The following is a 20,153-nucleotide window of genomic DNA, read 5'->3' on the forward strand; positions in this document are numbered from 1 at the left end:
TATTTACAACACAAAAACAAAAGGGACATTCAGTGAAAAAAACGGTTACCCACCTTTCATAACTGTTGTTCTTTGCGATGTGTTGCTCACGTCCATTCCATTCTAGGTGGGTGTGTGGTCACGTGCACAGTCATTGGAGATTTTTGCCTTAGCAGAATCTGTAGGTTTGGCTGTGGTGCCCTCTCGTGTGCCGCGTTCATGTGTCGGTATATTAGGCACCGCCGGCCCTATACCCTCTCAGTTCCTTCTTGCCGGCAACTCCGACAGAGGGGCAGGAAGGCAGGTAATGGAATGGACATGAGCAACACATCTTGAAGAACAATAGTTACAAAAGGTACATAACCGTTTTTTCTTCTTCGAGTGCTTGCTCATGTCGATTCCATTCTAGGTGACTCACAAGCAGTATTCCTGAGGTGGGCTCAGAGTTCATGGCCGTGCAGCTTGCAACACTGCTCTACCAAAGCCAGCATTGTCTCGGGTCTGCTGGGTAAGTGCATATTGATGTTTCGCTGGGCCAGGTTGCACAGGTGAGCAGGAGGAGGAAGGGCGGCGATGACTAAAACTCGTGTCTCTGTTTCTTCTCCTTGCAGATCCCTGCCGGAGCTGCCAAGGCCTTGGAGGCAGGGATGGTTGGAACTGCTATCTCGTCGATTGTGGCATATGCAGACCCAGTGAGCAGAGAGTGGCCTAAGTGTCCTTCAGTCTGTGCAGCTTCGCATCCATTTGTTCTGCAAAGAGTTGGTTCCCATCAAACGGGAGGTCCTGGATGGAGGACTGCATCTCCTGGGACAGGCCTGTGGTTTGAAGCCAGGAACTGCGCCTCATGGCCACTGCCGATGTGACCACCCTGGAAGCCAAATCAGCCGCATCCCAGGCCTTTTGGAGGGAGCATCTTGCTGCTGATGTATCCTCCTCAACTAGGGCCCCAAATTCTTGGGCCGAATCCTGGGGCTTGGAATCCTTGAATTTATGGAGCGAGTCCTGTAAGTTGAAGTTATATCTCCCCAGTAAAGCCTGGTAGTTCGCCATCCTGAATTGAAGGCTGGCCGTTGAATAAATCTTTCTTTCAAAAAGGTCCAGCCTCTTGGCCTCCTTATTTTGGGGGGCGGGGGGGAGGTGTAGAACTGGTTTGCCCTTGTCTGTCTTTCTCGTTGGCCGCCGAAATGACCAGCAAGCCCGGAGGCGGGTGGGTGTACAAGTGTTCGAAACCCTCAGCTGGGATGAAATACTTCTTTTCAGCCCTCTTGGAGGTGGGTGGGATGGGAGATGGGGTTTGCCGGAGGGCTTTGGCTATTTTCAAGACCCCCTTGTGCGCCGGCAGTGCAACATGTGCGGGGGCAGATGCCGAGAGCACATTAAACAAGGTGTCCGACTGCTCCGTCATCTCATCCATCTCCAGGCCCAAGTTCGTGACCACCTTTTGAAGCAGAGTCTGGTGCTCCTTAAAGTTGTCCGGCGGGCTGGCATGAGAGGGTCCTGCAACCACCTCATCTGGAGATGAGGACGATGACTGGACCACCGCAGGAGGCCCAGGGGCATCATCACCAGTGGGGGAAGGAGGTTTTGGAGTGGGCACTTGCTCCTCCACTCCAGCGTCCGATTGTGCTTCGCAATGAAGAATGATGTGAAGGGGGCATCAGCATAACTGGCATACCTCACGCCCTCCAATAGGGCCACTGCACTAACCACTGGCCTTGCTGCCAGGATGGCATTGCGGCGGTTGACGTGGCCTCAGGTGCCCACTCGCACCTGTGCTGCCTTGGCAAGGGGTTAAACTCCCTTTCCGTGCCGGAGGAATTCCCTTCTGGTGACCACGGTGGGGCCGTTGATGCCTGAGTCTGATGGCTAACCGTCGCCGTGGGTGACGTAGTGGCACAGCCGTGTGGCTAAAAGCTGCATAGTGTAGACTTAGCCTAAGTTACTAACTACACTACTTAACAGGTACTTACTAACGAACTACGGTGAACAAACTGTTTACAAGACACTTAGAGCTGGAAGAAAGGAGAAAAAAACTAACCACTTGCTAGGCAAGGGAAAGGCCTCCAACCAACTGAGAAGGTGTAGGGCCAGGAGCGCCTAATATACCGACGCATGAGCGCGGTGCTCCCGAGGGCAGCACAGCTGACCCTATGGATACCATTAAGGCAAAAGTCTCTGACGACTGTGCACGTGGGCGTGCGCACATCTAGAATGGAATCGACATGAGCAAGCAGTTGAAGAAGAATAAAAAGTTAGTAAATTCAAAACTGATAAAAGGAAATGTTATCACACCATGTCTACTTAGACTGTGGAACTCATTGCCACTGGAAGCAGTTGAGGCCAAGAATTTAGTAAGATTGATAAAGGTATTAGACATTTATATGCATAGCAAGAATATCCAGATTATAATTAATTATAATGAAAATTTTGGAAGGGTTATTAAACCTCATGCTTCAGGGCTTAAGCAAATCTCTAATAATTAGGGATCAGAATGAGACCGATAAGGGCTGTCAGATTATCCCACATCTGCCAACTGTGGGTTCTTGCTCCTTCCTCTGAAGCATCTGGTGGAATATAACACCCTGGGTGTCAAGTTGCAGGATTTTTCTAGTCAGCAGTCCCATTGGGGCCAATTGCCCCGAGGGCCCTGCGGAGGATTCCAAGGGTATAAAAGGGATGTGTGTGGCCCCATCTGCCCTTCAGTTCCTTTCCTACTTTTGGAATTCTTTATCTGAGACTGTAAAGAAAGGGGAGGGTGGGCAGGTAGTATGAATATTCAGCGAACGCTCTCAAGGAACAAGTTAATGGTAAGCAACCTCTCTTTCTTCTTCAAGTGCCCTCTGCATATGCCCACTTGTGGGAAATTAGCAAGCAGTTCAGCTCCCTAGGCAAGTGGGCTGAGGCGTTCTAGGCAAATGAGGACTATAAAACGGCCAAAACTAGCATCAGCTGTAGATGGCAGTCCAAGAGTGTATTGGAAGTGGCCACTGTTTCACATTCCCACCTCAGACTGTGGGGAGGGGCATTTCCAGCTTCAGGCAAGCACTTTACAAATTCTACAAAAAACAGGAGAGCTGCAATGGATGCTGTCTTCAAATTAGTTGAATACGTTTGATACATCTGGGTGAATGAAATTAAATTAATGGAGATATCCCATCTCCTAGAACTGGAAGGGACCTTGAAAGGTCATCGAGTCCAGCCCCCTGCCTTCACTAGCAGGACCAAGTACTAATTTTGCCCCAGATCCCCAAGTGGCCCCCTCAAGGATTGAACTCACAACCCTGGGTTGTCTTAATAGGGATGTAAAAGAAATACAGACAGATAAGAGGCCTATTCGAGGTGGAAATGGAGATGACTTGAGACTGAAAATGGGGATTTGAGGGTACCAACTGTCCCAATAACATTTCACATAGGGACTACAGTTTACAGATAACTGGGTCATGTGGTTTGTGTCTCAGTACGTCTGGGCAGTAGCAATGGTTATGAGAAAAATCCTTTCCTCAAGTGTATGGTGCGAACGATACTCTGACAACTAGCAGAGCAAGAGCTTTGAGACACAAGGCTCCACCCCAACTCGAATGAGACACTGGCACAAGAGGGCAGATAAACGTATTCATCCACCTTGGGGTACTCACAACACAAGAATCCTGCCACAAAGAAATCCGGAGTCATTTGGAGCAGCCATGAAGGTAAAGCAGCTGCCTCAAGTAACCCCTGTGGTACATGGAGCAATCCTTCCAAAATCTAGGATATTGCCAAGTGAGTGAGGACTGTTGACCCAAGCATGTGAGGGTAGAAGCTGAAATCACAACCCATGCAATCTGGATGAACCCATATCACAATCTGAATGTTTGAAGTGCAATAGATTGTTTGGTCAAAAACTACTTTTTTTATATAAAAAAAGAAAAACCACACTAGACATCTGAAAAATGCTCTCATCAATCACGTCAGCAGTCTAGATGTCAGAGTGTTCACTGAACATGATTCAGGATCAGTGGAAATTTGGATCAGGCCTTAAATGCAGACAAATTATAAGTAGGCTTGGAAGGATTAGATTTTTTTTAATCAGTAGATGCTGATAAACGTCAATTTCACCATACACACACAAACTGACAAAAAAATGTCCATGGCTTGGTCTACACTTACCCCCCAAGTCGAAGTAAGGTACGCAAATTCAGCTACGTGAATAACGTAGCTGAATTCGACATACCTTACTTCGAACTTACCGCGGTTCAGACGCGGTCCACACGCGGCAGGCAGGCTCCCCGTCGACTCCGCGGTACTCCTCTCGTTGAGCTGGAGTACCGCAATCGACGGCGAGCACTTCCTGATTCGATTTATCGCGTCCAGACCAGACGCGATAAATCGAACCCGGAACTTCGATCCCCAGCCGTCGAACTACCCGGTAAGTATAGACCAGCCCCATCAGTAATCAAAATTTACAGATAGGCAAAGTAAGAAAAATTTTGCTAGAGAGCTTATTAGAGTTTAAAGCTAAACATTTTGCACCGATGTTGATGGTTTGTGTATTAACGGCTAAAAAGCTTTATCTTTTTAATCTCAGTCTCTACTGTCATTAAATAATTATTGTCTGACTCCAAATCCCGTTGTCTGACCTCCCATAATTTCCCACAACTGTGAAATTTTAAGTGATAAAAATCAGTAAAAAAAATGCTTAACCCATAATTTTGCACAACCATGAAAATTTAAATTGATAAAAATAGCAAAAAATGCTTAAAAATAAGCATTGACATTATCCATCAAAATTATTTAAACAAATCAAATGCTGCCAAGTCCAATAATAAGTGAGGACAAGAAACAAATTCAAAAAGGCGTGGAAGAGACCGGGTGAAACAAGGATTGATCAATAATAAGAATAAGCAGTTACAGAATTAAGATAGGAACACACCTTGATTGTCCCACAGAGTTTTTAACGTAGGTGACATGGCAGAAGCGAGACTTTTGGAAGAATGTTATTGAGGAGAGACTGGTGACTTGACATTAAGATTTGGAGAAAGCATTCCATCCACATGGGGCAGCATGGAAGACAACATGCAATGGGAGAGGGAAACGAAGGGGGCATGGAATTTGGCACCCTGGCACAGCAGAGGCACTGCAGAAGGAGATAAGAGTTCCTATGATGTATTTATGCTTCTTCATACATGAAAATATTTAATCAACATAGTATTACTAAAGGAATACTGACAATGGTAGGTCTAAAATTAGACTTATCAGCTGTGTAATATCTATGGAGAGGGGACAAGAAAATTCTACGTTCCAGTAGTCTGCCTGCTACCATGCATGACACTCTACGAGCCACTTTGTCCCCTGGCTGGGAAGGCAGGAGGTTGCAATGAGACACTTCTCTGGAGCAGGCGCGGCTCCCCAGTGTCTGGGCCTCTCTCACCCAGATGACTGAGTGCAGAGCAGAGCCTTGCCAAACAGGGATGGGGCAGGGCCAGGAGGACAGGAGACACAGTCCCTGACGTCAGCAGCAACTATAGGAGTACTCTTTCCCCCATCTTTGGGGTCAGAAAAGCATGGAGCTGGGAAGTGACCATGGCAGACTCATTGCAGGGGGAGAGCAGGGAAAGGCAATGATGTTGGAGGGACAAACAGAAAGGGAGAGACAAAAGAATAGGTGAGAGGGGTGAGTGATGGAACAATAGGGGCACTTTGAGGGGAGGAAAGGGGAAAGAATGAGGGAGTGTGGGGGAGATGGAGGGGAAATGAGGGAGTTGGTGGCAGAGCAGACTAAGGGCTCTGTGTGGGAGGGAGGGAGAAGGATAGGTTGAAGGGACGGAGGGATGGCTGGGGTAAGGGAGAGGGAAGGAAGAATGATGCATTTATAGGGGGGAGGAGGAGGAGGAGAAATTGGACAAGTTGCTAAGAGGAAGAAGGAGGGGTGAGAGGGAATGTTTGGGGAGAGGAAAGGGGTTATAGATTCCAGGGGTAGAGAACTGGGAGGGAACTTTATTGCCGGAGCCTCATGAGAGGGCTTCCCCTCCAACTTGGTGGGCAAACTTACTGCACAAATGGGGAATGCATGCAAAGCAAAGACATGTCAGAATGGTCATGTGACTGCTCGTAAGTGCATATCCTGAAACTTAGACTCATACAAGCAGTTCTTAGTCAGACAACTAAGCCAACTGATAGGTAAGTGTTAAAGGACTGGCCCAAATAGTGCAGTGCCGATATTGTATGTTAATTGCAGTCCTGAATGTAGAAGGCTGATACATATTTCCTCCTGGTAAAGAAAATCTATTTAAAATAGTTAGAATAAGGGTAGGTTACATTTTATGCATATCAGTATTAACATTGCGATCTTACAATTTGACTTGAATTCAGTTTCCTAATCAAATTTAGATAACTATAGGTAGGAGTACTGCAAGTATTTAAACAATAGAAATATTTTAAGAATGATTTTGAAAAAATAATTAAAACTACCTGTCATTCAACAGTGAATAGCAGTTTGTATGTCTGTTGATTTAAACAGTTCTTTAATCCAAATCTGTTTGTAAATCTAAAATGGTTTTATTTGGATTTTTTAAAAAATCCCTCAGATTAATAAATGAATGTTAAATCTTCTAGATACACTGAAATCTAGATAAACCATCCAGGGATTAGCTTGGTCTGATTATTTTTGCAGGCTGGGCAAAAGGAATACAAAGCATATACTTACTGTACACTGCAGTTTAAATGGTCTTGTATTAGTCGTGAAAGAAGCACATGTTATAGGATCTGGGTGGTCACCTTCATTCCACTGTGCCAATATACTGTCATAATAGACACACACATCATTCTCTGACAATGCCTCTTTAACAGCTTTTTCGATTGCGTTGTTGTTAAGGCAAGTTACATTTGAGCTAAGTGGTGGCTGCACAAGGTGTATGCGAGAACCATGAATTCCAAGAGATAGGAGGGTTTGTGCTGTGGAGTAAATGTCAGTGGTATTCCCATAGACAATGACATTCCCTGGGGGGAAAAGGAAAAAAATTCTAAGACACACAAAAACAACTCTATCAGTGTAACTCAGACGATGATAATACAGAATTGCTCTCTTTGACCTTATCGCTCTGATACGATGAAGCAAACAATGCTACCTAGCAACAGTAACTAAGATAATTTAGTGAAGAATTTGTGCAAAACATCCCACAAAGTAGGCAAGTACTTATTACAGAAGTATGACATGCATTATGACCCCAGAACTTAAACTATGTTGATTGAAAACCTCTAAAATAAAAATCTTGTACCGTGCCCTTCCTTTCCCCTCTGTCCCTTTCCCCCATTTTGCTTATTTAAAGCATGTATTAGAGACACAGGATCGAAATCACAACATATCTATTTTCTCTACAAAATGTAGAAATATCACGTTAACAGGAAAACACTTTTTTTTTTTTTTAAGTTTTGAAAATTACATAGAAATGGGTCTGGATTTTGTCCCCTCTTGCCGCAAGAGCTGCAGGAGTGGACTTCAGGGGGGAAAATCGTCATGAGGAATCCTTCACAGAGATTTCCTCTCGTCGTCCCATCAGTGGGAGAAGGGTGGAGGCCTCTTCCCTTGTGGGTAAGTATGTGGGGCCCACCTCCAAACCTGGCAGATCTCTGGAGAGCTGCAAGAGGTCTGGGCAATCATAGGGAAGTCCTGTGCCTCTGTACCAGCTCTGGCTCCTGGTGCCTATCCCTTTGCCAGCTCTCTGGCAGCACAGCTCCATTTGAGCCATGCTAACAAGGGGAACCAATGGGCTGCAGTGGACCTCAGAAGCTCCAGAACAGCAATATAAAGAGAAGGTACTATTGCTTGTGGCTGGAATTTTTCAGGTACAGGCCATAAAACTGGAAGGAGAAGGATGTGCATACCGCAGCCCCCCCCCCCCAGCATGTCCAGTCTCCATCTCTTCCCTCAGAGTGAGGATTCTGCACACCACAGTGGGGGTTCTGCCTGATATGGGAAGAGGGGGAATGGTGTGGCAGAAGAGTCTTGAGTCCTCCCTGCGCACACAGAACAGGCCCATGGTTTGGTGTTCAACAAAAATCTGTCGGGAAAACATGTACTTCAAAGGAAATCAGAGGGTTGAAACAGTGCAGCCATTCCAACAAGGCAGTGGTTTTCAACCTTTTTTCATTTGCAGCCCCCTAAACAATTTCAAATGGAGTTGCGGACCCCTTCGGAAATCTTACACGTAGTCTGCAGGCCCCCCAGAGGTCCTCGGAGCACAGGTTGAAAACCACTGTTATATGCTAATGACAACTTTTTGTGGACCCCTTACACGTAGTCTGCGGACCTCCAGAGCCGGTGGTTGCCCGCGCTCCCCGCTCCTTTCCCTGCCCCTGGCCCCGCCCTTACTCCACCTCATCCCCGTCCCTGGCCCCGTCCCCATTCCATCCCCATCCCCAAAGCCCCCGCCCCCTCCCTCCCTCTATTGGATCCCTTCCCCAAATCCCGGCCCCGCCTCTTCCCCCAGCGCGCTGCGTTCCCCCTCCTTCCCCCTCCCTCCCTACCCCGCGAATCAGCTGTTTCGCGGCACAAGCCCTGGGAGGGAGGGGGAGAAGCAGGACACGGCGGTGCAGTCGCAGAGGAGGCGGAGGTGAGCTGAAGCAGGGGGGCGGGGTGGGGCCACGGGGAGCTGCAATTTTTTTCCATGGGTGCTCCAGCCCCAGAACACCCACAGAGTCGGCACCTATGTACTCTGGGCGATGGGGCTGCGAGCTCCTGCCGGGCAGTGCGGCTGTGAGAGCCGCCAGGTCTAGTGTATTAAATTGCTCCCCGTAGGAATGTGCTACTTACAGAGCACCAGGAGTAGCACATTCCTACGGGGAGCAATTTAATACACTAGACCGTGTAGGGAAGGCGGTGCCTCCCCAAACAGCCTGGCCCCGCCCCCATCTGCCCCCTCCCACTTCCTGCCCCCTGACTGCCCCCCTCAGAACCTCCGACGCATCCAACCTCCCCGCTCCTTGTCCCCTAACTGCCCCCTCCCGGGACCCCCCACCCCTAAACATCCGCCTGGGACCCCACCCCCTATCCAATCCCTCCTGCTCCCTGTCCCCTGACTGCCCCGACCCCTATCCACACCCCCGTCCCCTGACAGGCCCCCTGGGACTCCCACACCTATCCAACCGCCCCTGTCCTCTGACTGCCCCAACCCCTGTCCACACCCCCGTCCCCTGACAGGCCCCCTGGGACTCCCACACCTATCCAACCGCCCCTGTTCCCTGTCCCCTGACTGCCCCGACCCCTGTCCACACCCCTGTCCCCTGACAGGCCCCCTGGGACTCCCACACCTATCCAACCGCCCCTGTTCCCTGACTGCCCCGACCCCTGTCCACACCCCCGTCCCCTGACAGGCCCCCTGGGACTCCCACACCTATCCAACCGACCCTGTTCCCTGTCCCCTGACTGCCCCCCCGGACCCGCTGCCCCTTATCCAACCCCCCCGCTCCCTGCCCCCTTACCATCCTGCTCAGAGCACCAGGACTGGCAGCCGTAAGTAGCACATTCCTACAGGGAGCAATATAATACACTACGCTGGCCCTCCATATACTTTCAGAACCCTGATGTGGCCCTCAGGCCAAAAAGTTTGCCTACCCCTGCTCTAAGGCATTCAAGTCTGAGAAACCCACATATCCTAGCAATTTGGTAGGCCAAAATTTTTAGAGGAAAGGTCAGCTGCTGTAATATATGTTGGCATTTCTATATATGCAAGATCAGAATTAAGCACTGGGTTACTCAAGAAAAATTAAAAATCTGTTTTATATAGTAACATTAAATGCAATACATTTGATTAAGGAAAACATTGTTCCTTTACTGACCTCTGTTAAATCAACAATTTATGGTTTCTGCTTATTACAATATTAGTGAATTTAGATGACAGTGCTTGTACTGTAGGAACTACAGATATTCATTATAGACTAAAATTATGTCCATCAGACAGACAGTAATTCCTCAAGATGTTTTTATTATTTAACTGCATGAAAATGCATCTGTGAGTAAACATAATAATATTCAGCAGAAAAACAGGAATCATAAATAAAGACCATCACAGTACTTTATCATTTAATATTACATGCCGTGTTCCACGACAGAGCATTCTCATCATTTCCTATAAGTGGAAATACAAGATTTCTATGACCCCAGCATGACCCAAATCCTTTCAGCTTGGAAAAATAAAGACCCAACCATATTAGACAGAGCAACAGAAGCTCTGCTCGGTGATTCGTGCACTGGAATTTTAATGCTACAGCATTTCTACAAACATGCTTTTAATAAGGCAGTAAACTGTCTTTACCTAAAGAGGAAAATAATTGATTCATTTTGGGCCATTAGAGAAGTTTTGTTCTTTACTTTACAACCATCCCACTTTTTTATTTTCATGGAAAGTGGAGAGGTAATAGCAGATAAATTTCAATTAGTTTCAATTAGAGTTATAATAGGCTACAGTGCATTAGGTTGCTGGATTTTATCACAGAAAGTTTACTTACTTTACAGTAACTGTGGTTCTTTGAGATGTTCTGTACATGTGGATCCTACTTATGTAGATGTGAGAAGTGGTAGACGTGGTATATCTTGACTTTAAGTAAAGCTTTTGATACTGTCTTGCATGACCTTCTCATAAACAAACTAGGGAAATTCAACTTAGATGGAGCTACTATAAGGTGGGTGCATAACTGGTTGGAAAACCATTCCTAGAGTAGTTATCAGTGGTTCACAATCATGCTGGAAGGGCATAACGAGTGGGGTTCTGCAGGGATCAGTTCTGGGTCCAGTTCTGTTCAATATCTTCATCAATGATTTAGATAACGGCATAGAGAGTACACTTATAAAGTTTGCGGATGATACCAAGCTGGGAGGGGTTGCAAGTGCTTTGGAGGATAGGATTATAATTCAAAATGATCTGGACAAACTGGAGAAATGTTCTGAAGTGTGTGTGTGTTTAGTCTGTCAGTTTGACGATGACATTTTCACGCTCTCTTTTTGTGGATTCTGGAGAGACTCTGAAGTCCAAAGCGTGACACTCATGCTCATGAGCAGATCGGGCAGACAAATTCACTGGTGAGTATCTTGGGAGTTATAGCAGTAGTATGACACTTCTCCCTTGCAGCTAACCATTGATTATTTCTGTCCTCTTCAAAGGCTTGGAAAGCTCTGAGTGTTGTGTGTCGCCATGCTAATCTATTTAATGCAGCTTACTCAAGATTATTCGGTTTATTGTACCAAAGTGTATGCTGTTCTTGATACTGTTCTTGTAGTGCTTTCCGGGGAAGGCCTTGATTCCGATGTCCTTGTGCCAATTCTCCATAGAAAATTTTTCTGGGGAGTCGATGTTCAGGCATCCTAATGACATGTCCAACCCAGCGTACTTGGGATTTTATTAGCATGGCCTCAATGCTTATGGCATTTGACTTTTGGAGAACCTACAGGTTGGTAATTTTGTCCTGCCAGCGGATCCCCATAATGGCGCGCAGAGACCGCATATGGAAGGCCTCTAGCTGTTTGATATGCCATTTGTATGGTGTCCAGGTCTCACAGCCGTAGAGGAGAGATGTGAGCACAAAAGCATTATAAAGTTTTATTTTTGTTGAGAGGGTTATGTTGTGTGATTTCAGGACTTTGCTACGTAGCTTTCCTAATAACTGAGAAGCTTCTGTATCCTGTTCGTGATCTCTTTGTCAAGAGATCCATCATTGGAGACGTTGCTGCCGAGATAGGTAAAACTGTCAACTTGCTTTAGTTGGTTTCCAATAATGGATATGCTAGGGGATATGGCATGGAGCGGTGAAGATGATTGGTGAAACACCAGAGTTTTCTCCAGGCTGATTGTGAGGCCAAACAATTTTGATGTTTCAGCGAAGCGATCTACAATGCACTGGAGATCTCCCTCTGTGTGTGCTAGGAGGGCACAATCATCCGCAAAGCGTGCTTCTCTTATTAGTAGTTCTTTTACTTTTGTTTTTGCTTTAAGCCTTGTTAGACTGAAGACTGAGCCATCTGTATCTGATGTATAATGCCTCTGTTGAGCCCATTTGTAGCATGGTTGAGAACTTGGGTGAAGAAGAGGTTGAACAGTGCAGGGGCAAGGACACAGCCTTGTTTGACTCCATTTGAAATAGGAAAGGAGTCAGTGAGATCTCCACTAAAAAGTACCTGACCTTTCATCCCCTCATGAAATAAACAAATGATCTTTACCCAAGTTTTGGTGGGCAACCAAGTTTGCTGAGGATCATCCATAATCCTTCTCTATTGACTGTATCAAATGCTTTTGTCAGATCAATGAAAACATGATGGTATTTGTAATTGTCAGGCTATGTTTTGCACACTTAATTAGGAGTAGGAGACCATTTCTGTTCATTTTTCCCATGCCATTTTTCCCAATGACTCCTTGCCAGTTGTTGTTATCTTTACCTACTCTTGCATTGAAATCTTCTAGGATGATGAGTTTGTCACTTTGTAGTGTTGACTTGATGAGATAGTCGAGATCAGAGTAGAACTGTTCCTTAGCATCATCGGGGCTTGTCAAGATGGGCGCATATGCACTGATGATGGTAGCAAATCGCGACTTATTTAGTGGTAACCGGAGTTTCATGAGTCTTTTGTTAATGCCTAATGGAAAGTCTTCAAGACATTGCAAGAGTTTGGTCTTGATGACAATTCCCACTCCATGGATTCTATCTTCGTGTGGTTCCTTTCCCTTCCAAAAGAAGGTGCAACCCCCAGCCAGTTCTGTAACAATGCCCTCATCTGCCAATCTAGTTTCACTGAGCGCTTCAAATACCAGGCTAGCTCTTTTGAAAGGAGATGATTAAAGATCTAGAAAACATGACCTATGAGGGAAGATTGAAAAACTTGGGTTTGTTTAGTCTGGAAAAGAGAAGACTGAGAGGGGACATGATAACAGTTTTCAAGTACATAAAAGGTTGTTACAAGGAGGAGGGAGAAAAATTGTTCTTCTTAACCTCTGAAGATAGGACAAGAAGCAATGGGCTTAAATTGCAGCAAGGGCAGTTTAGGTTGGACATTAGGAAAAATTTCCTAACTGTCAGGGTGGTTAAGCACTGGAATAAATTGCCTAGGGAGGTTGTGGAATCTCCATCATTGTCTAACCTGCTCTTAAAAATCTACAAACACCTGTCTACTCCCCAATACAGGAGCTTGGGACATTTTCATTCGTTGTGTCCATCAGGTGTCGCACATGCGCCATGTATACCCTCGCACACACCCCTCCTGAGGGCATAAAGGGCACAAAGACCCCAACCGCCAGTCAGTTCCCTCAAACAGCCTTAGGCAGTGAACAACACTGTGTCCCTTCTGTAGTTTGTAGTTAATTTGTTTATACTTAGTTGTAGTTACTGTTTCATTTAGCCGTTGGTAGTAAAAAAGAAGAGGAGAGAGCAGATCGGAGTAGGGCTTATGACAGGGCCTTGATCTCCTGGCTTCCAGTCATGCCCGTCCTATGGGGGGATTGTCCCTCTGACAGACATGCTTGACACATGTCTCTACTGTTTGGGTGAAGAACACAGCCCATCACTTAGGTCTTGTCTACACAATGGGGTAATGCACTCAACACAGATGTGATTTCTAAAGTGCGCCGTGTTGCGCATTAATTGGTCCATACACGCCAAAGGTTGCCTAGTGCCCTTTAATGTAGTACTTTATCTAACAGCACTATGTTAAAGCACACTGGCAGGGTCTACACGGACCAAAAAGACTTCTTCGCTCCTGGCTCATCCTTCCAGCGCTCCAGTCACTAGAGTCATGATATCGAGCTCAGGAGCAATAAAGAAATAGAAAGAGACTCTACAAAAATCCATCAGAGCAGTCAGGGATTCCTGCTGTCTGAAGACTGAGACATTTAGACTCCAAGCTGGCTTCCCAACACCAAGCTTGTCCCCACTACTGGGTAAGAGGAAGGGCTCCTCAAAGGAGCCATTGCTGCCAGCACAGGAAAAAGTGGGACCAGAATTCTCAGTGCTGCACCATAGTAAAAAGTCAGCACAGAGATCTTCATCAGTAACGAGGGCTCGAGGGCATAGGAGTGCAAAGATACATTTATTACACTGCACCATGGCGCCAGGTTTATTGGCACTGTCCCCCATTGCTCCAGAGCACTCAGCACTATCTATTCTGGCTTCTTCTTTGTTGGCATCCTCATTATTCATTAAATCTAGCTCGGCACCAGTGGTCCCAGACTCTGAAGATTCTTCAAACACAAAGGAAGACAGCAATAGCACCCTCAGAACAGATGCCTCTTCCAAACAATTTCTTAGCAGGGAGAGGTTTTATTTGTGTCCTTAGCAGATCTCAAGGTTACTCCAGAGCCTGAGTCACCAATTGTGGAGAACCTGATCACCTTAATTTTGGTGCCAGCTAAATCACCTCTGCAGGAAGAAACCAGGGTTTCTTGTGGTGAAAATTTCTCTGAGCCAACATGGCAGTACAATTAAGGATGTGAGCCCACTCAAATCCTACAATCCTCTGTTATGGCTCCAACATTAGTGGTTTCTTCATCCAACAATTCTGATGCCTCTTCAAACTCTGACAAGAGTCCCCCACCACTATGGAAGGCATATTGATGATAAAAAAAGAAAAAGAAAATCAGGCAAGGATATAGGAAAGAACCTCCTGCTACATCTAAGGATTTTAACAGAGGAACAATAAGAGTCTAGTGATGAGGAAATACCTATTAATCAGAAAGAGCCTTCTGATTCTCTTCTGTTCTTCTTCCTCGCCTGATGAAACGTTTCACATGTTGTAGCAGTATCAGTTTTTCATTGATTCATAGTTTCCAAGGCCAGAAGGGACCATTGTGATCCTCTAGCCTGACCTCCTGTATAACACAGGCCATAGGACTTCCCGAAATAAATCCCTAGAGCACATCTTTTAGAAAAACATCCAGCCTTGAATTAAAAATGGCTAGTGATGGAGAATTCACCACGACCCTTGGTCAATGTTTAATTACACTCTCTGTTAAAAATGTGCACCTTACTTCCTGTTTGAATTTGTCTAGCTTTAACTTCTAGCTATTGAATCGCGTTACAGCTTTTTCTGCTAGGCTGAAGAGACCATTATCAAATATTTGTTCCCCATGTAGGTACTTATAGATTGTAATCAAGTCACCCCTTCACCGTCTCTTTGTTAAACTAAATAGAATGAGCTCTGTAATTCTGTCACTGTATGGCAGGTTTTCTAACTCTTCAATCATTTTTGTGGCTCTTCTTTGAATCCTCTCCAATTTATCACCATCCTTCTTGAATTGTGGACACCAAAACTGGATACAGTATTCCAGCTGCAGTCATACCAGAATCAAATACAGAGGTAAAATTACATTTTTACTCCTCCTTGAGATTCCTGTTTATGCATCCATGAATCTCAATGGGAGCCTATGTTCAGCTGATTATCCACCACAACCCCCAAATCTTTTTCAGAGTCACTGCTTCCCAGGACAAAGTCCCCCATCCTATAAGTATGGCCTACATTCTTTGTTCCTAGATGTATATAATTACATTTAGCCATATTAAAAGATACATTGTTTGCTTGCGCCCACCTTACCAAGCAATCCAGATTTCCCTGTATCAGTGACCTGTCCTTTTAATCACTTACCACTCCCGCAATTTTTGTATTATCTGCAAACTTTATCAGTGATAATTTTATGTTTTCTTCTAGGTAACTGATAAAAATGTAAAATAGTGTAGGGCCAAGAACCGATCCCCAGGAGTACCCCAGTGGAGGAGGAATAAAAAGTTCTAGCAGTCTGACAATCTCCTTAAAGGCCTATTAAGTAGGACATGCACTTTTGCAGACCATACCCTAAAACTATCATTTTTTTATTATGCTCTCAATTGAAAGTGAGTAGATGAAGACCAGGAGTTCGCAACCTTTTTCTTTCTGAAGCCCCCCCAGCATGCTATAAAACCTCCATGGCCCACCTGTGTCACAACAACTGATTTTCTGCATATAAAAGCCAGGGTCGGCGTTAGCGGGCAGCAAACAGGGCAACTGCTTGGGGCCCCGTGCCACAGGGAGACCCATGAAGCTAAGCTATTCAGGCTTCAGCTTCAGCCTCAGGTGGTACGGCTCAGGGCCTCAGGCTTCAGCTCCATGCAGTGGGGCTTCGGCTTTCTGCCCTGGGCCCCAGTGCGTCTGATGCTGGCCCTGCTTGACAGCCCACCCAGAAACTCCCGGGCCCTTGGTTGAGAACCACTAGGCTAGACTACACCTTTAGGGAACTCCAGTTGTAGCAATCAGCTAGAATACCTCTCTCTAAAGATACATTTCCTCCTCCTAGCTCTATATAAGTTCTGATCAGAAACTCGGAAGTGCTATAATGTGATCCCATTTTATTTTTTTTTCTGTAGAGGAAGGCATGAGGATCCCACATATTTTCTGTTGCATACACAAACTGAACTCAGCACCACGTATGTGAAATCTAAGAGTCTCTCAAAGAAAATATAAGGTGTATTTTAGTCTAATTTTAATAATTTGTGAGCAATAAATGGAGGATCTACTGAAGACAGTTTGAGACAACACAAATGTGATGATGGATATAGAGATTCACACAAATGTGTGACTTCTACAGTTTAATAGAAAATATAGTACACAGGCAATTCTGTCTGAGGGGTTGTAACTAAAGATGATACGCAGCACAAAGACAATAGCATTTGAAAAAATATCCATGCTAATTCTTTTCTCTATAGCGCTTTTCAGATCGACATATTTTCCAAAATAATTGAAAAACATGTTTACCAATTAAATTATTCTTCAATTACTTAATTAATGATTCTAGCCAGGCTTTGCTTTTAGGACATTCATTTTGTGTCATATAATAATTATAGATAATTAAGTAATCTCAAGCCGTTTTTCCTAGCAAAATATGCTGGATACCCAAAAACAACAACAAATTGTAAATTAATCTGGAAAACAAAGCGTGGCAGATGAAAGATTTTGTAAGAATTAATTAGGCACTAATTATACATTGGAAAAGGAGAAACAATAAGCCTAAATTCATTTCTGAAAATGGGTATGTTTACACTAAAATCCTTACCGTGTGAATTGATAAAGTTTTCTTTTAACCAGTGCCCTGCCTTTAAGCAGTCTTGATCATCAGAGAGATTAAAAAGTTTGGTAGGAACTTCACCAGTATATCTTTGTTTACAGCTGTGTATGACTTCCCTGTTAGTCTGAAGTTTACTGATCTCTGCTCCAGTGGGACATGGAACCTGACATAAATATAATGCACATAAAATTGATAACTGTTAACTGAGACTTTGAATAGCAATGACACAAAGTATCTGACCATATAAAAATTGCTAGCCCTGTAACAGTCTGATTCCTTTTGGACATATAATTTGTAATCAACAAATCACTGGTCATGAAGAGAACAGATGAGTGTTACTATATCTAATTTTCTGTTCCTTGCAGGATCTGTGAAGCAATGCAGGATTTTGAAGAAATTAGCAATTTTTTTTGTTATGTGTATATGCGCGTGCACACACACACACAATGCAGCACACATCATATGCTTACATTTATCTTCAAACATAGTCAATTAAAAACTGAAATGACAAAAACCCCTCAATTCTCCATTTTACAGGAATTGTCTTTTACCACAATTGTTATTGGCTCCCATCTTGGGGCATGCTCTTCATGCTTTGCCCTGCTCTGGCTGTGCAGAACAGCTGGACAGCCCGTGCGTTCAGCTATCAGAGGATTCTCCTGCTGTAGGAGAATCCTGGGGTGGCAGAGGAATATTAGTGCAGTTGCACACCACCACTCTCCTGATCTCCAGCATAGGGAGTGTGGCTGAAAGAAGATGTATCTTGGGTTTCTCTACAACCTGATTATCCCAGAATGCCAAAACAATCTCTTGACGCTGAGGACAGCAGGGCATAAATTAGAACCAGAGTCTAGGTCAGTCCCAGTATGAAGAATGCTAAAAGCTACTTTTGATCCCCCTTCCTTTGCTCATGCACAAGGACAGTTCAGGTAAACAACAGGATCTGGGCCATTGTTTATAACAATATGTTCAAAAAGACCTCTTGGAACACTGAAAGGGTTTCACCAGAAAAATTACATTTGTGACTATCACTTTTGTGGAAACATTCTGCTAAACAGTAAAATTGCTGGCAATGGTATAAAACCGTGCTTCATTTCATGGTTATTGCTTTTTGTAATGAGTTATATACAATGATCAGTATGCAAAGCATCACAGCCAGTTTTCATAAATGAGAGAATGATGAATGTTAAAAAGTTCCACAAGAATCTTGCAATTGCAACTGAACAGCCTTAGGGGGTTAAAAGTAAAGAAGATGATCAAGAATGGCATGGTAGAAAATAGAATTTGAATCTCACGTCACCCTGTTCAAGCCAGGTGTGCTCTGATGATCCAGAAACAGACACTAACAGGAACTAGCTGTAGGGGAAATCCATAGTTGTGGAACTCCCCGCAACTCTTAATAAGTGTCCATTTAAAACAGTGGTGTTAAGAAGTGAACATAAGAAAATTAACAACAAAAATGTGAATAATGTACGGACTAAAAGGGACTTCACAACAATTGGCTACCAGAATTGTATAAATATGCAGATAAAGCATCTTGGTAATTATTTGTTTAACATACAGTAAGAATTTTCACAAGCAAAATTTTAACTACAACAAGCTCTTTTTTCCTTTTCACAGAAAAACTAAAATTTCTAAAATTGGAGCAATTCTGTGTGAGAGAGAGGGCTACAATTTTTTGTGTGTGTAAGATAAAAATTACATGAAAGTTTTAATGGTTTAACATTACTATTACAGTAACCAATTAAACCATAATTTTATTGAAGAAAGAAAAAGCAAATTGACTACGATTATGAAGCATTGGGCAAGAACTGTCCAGAGCAATGCTCTCATTGGCCACTTGGCTTCATGTGATCTAGTCACATGAAACACAGATGTGGCATCTCCATATCTTATTTATCCAATAAGGAAACATTCTGCCACTTTCATTCATACTGAATAGCATCTTAAATCAGCAGACCTATTGAAATCAATGCCACTACTTGCCAAGTAAGGTACAACTCATAAGGGTGGCAAAAGCTAGCCCTACGTAAATAAAATAGAAATTGGATTATAAAATACTTCTCCCTAGCTTCTGTACTTTTAAAAAATCTTGAGCTTTTTAACAGCAAAGGCAGATAAATTCTGCATTTCCCCTTCCCCTCCTTATTTTTCTCTCTCTCTCCTCCAGCTTAGCTACTGTCCCCAACATGCTTTGCAGGTGGTAGGGTGCTTCCAAAAGATGTCTTTCACATTGTAGAAGCTGAAGAGGGAGATCCAGACAAGTTCAGGGTGCATTTTGGTTTAACTTTTTAGTCCATCTGTCGAACTGTGAACATATTTAGCTGTTCAAAGCGACATTCTACTCTGAAAAGCAACTATGTAAAAATGGTACTTTTTTACTCAACAGCTCTGTTCCTTGTGTGCATTCCTGACCTCACTGAGGGGTTGAAGATTAACATTAATGTTTATGACTACGGGGACAAGTGCTATAAAAAAAGGCTAAAAAACATATTCAGTCAGATCTGCTGATTTTAGTGACAAATATAGGTTTTTGATGCGTTTTACCTAAAAACCAATTAGTTACTGGTATAAACTCATTGAAGGCAATGCAGCTGCACATGTGTGACATAGGGCACAACTTGGTTTTAGAATCTTATTGCCTTGTCATGATACACAAGAAAAAGAACCCAGTGTGGCTGGCCGAGTCCAAGATGCGTATGCAGGGCTGACAGATAGCATGAAACATCATTTTATTTACCTCTGAGCACATTTAATGTGGAAGTCGGAGGCACAATAAACATGGAACTCCACAATGCCCTTTTTAGAGTCACTGTTGAGAGCAGAACTGCACTAACGGTACAAAACGGAAAGCAGCCCAGCCACACACAAAGGGGCATGTGTCAGGGACAGAGCAGAGCTCAGCCCCATTCTGCAAATTCTCACCATTAGGGACCACAGTCAGGTGCAGCAATTTAGAGCTGCCCCAGCACTGCTTCAGCTTACACTGAGGCCAAAACCACTGCAGCTTGAGAACTAGCCCCAGACGGTTCCCCTTCTCTCCTGTGCTAAGGCTCTGGCCAATAAAGTAAATGCTGTATGACTTCACTGCATAACAAACAGAATCTACATTTCCAATAGAAA

General features: G+C 44.3%; 1 protein-coding gene across 1 annotated transcript in view; it reads right to left on the bottom strand.

The window, feature by feature from the left end:
• The window catches only part of CFAP61 (cilia and flagella associated protein 61), a 180,859-nt gene that overhangs the window by 45,051 nt on the left and 115,655 nt on the right, over nucleotides 1–20,153 (bottom strand). The window contains exons 20-21 of the mRNA XM_024206984.2: nucleotides 17,019–17,193; nucleotides 6,662–6,954 (exon numbers count right to left, since the gene is read on the bottom strand). Coding sequence (XP_024062752.2) covers nucleotides 6,662–6,954; nucleotides 17,019–17,193 — 468 coding nt within the window. The remainder of the gene's footprint in view (nucleotides 1–6,661; nucleotides 6,955–17,018; nucleotides 17,194–20,153) is intronic.

This window comes from Terrapene carolina, unplaced genomic scaffold (assembly GCF_002925995.2).
Source record: "Terrapene carolina triunguis isolate 2854851 unplaced genomic scaffold, T_m_triunguis-2.0 Scaffold132, whole genome shotgun sequence".
NCBI classification, from domain to species: domain Eukaryota; kingdom Metazoa; phylum Chordata; order Testudines; family Emydidae; genus Terrapene; species Terrapene triunguis.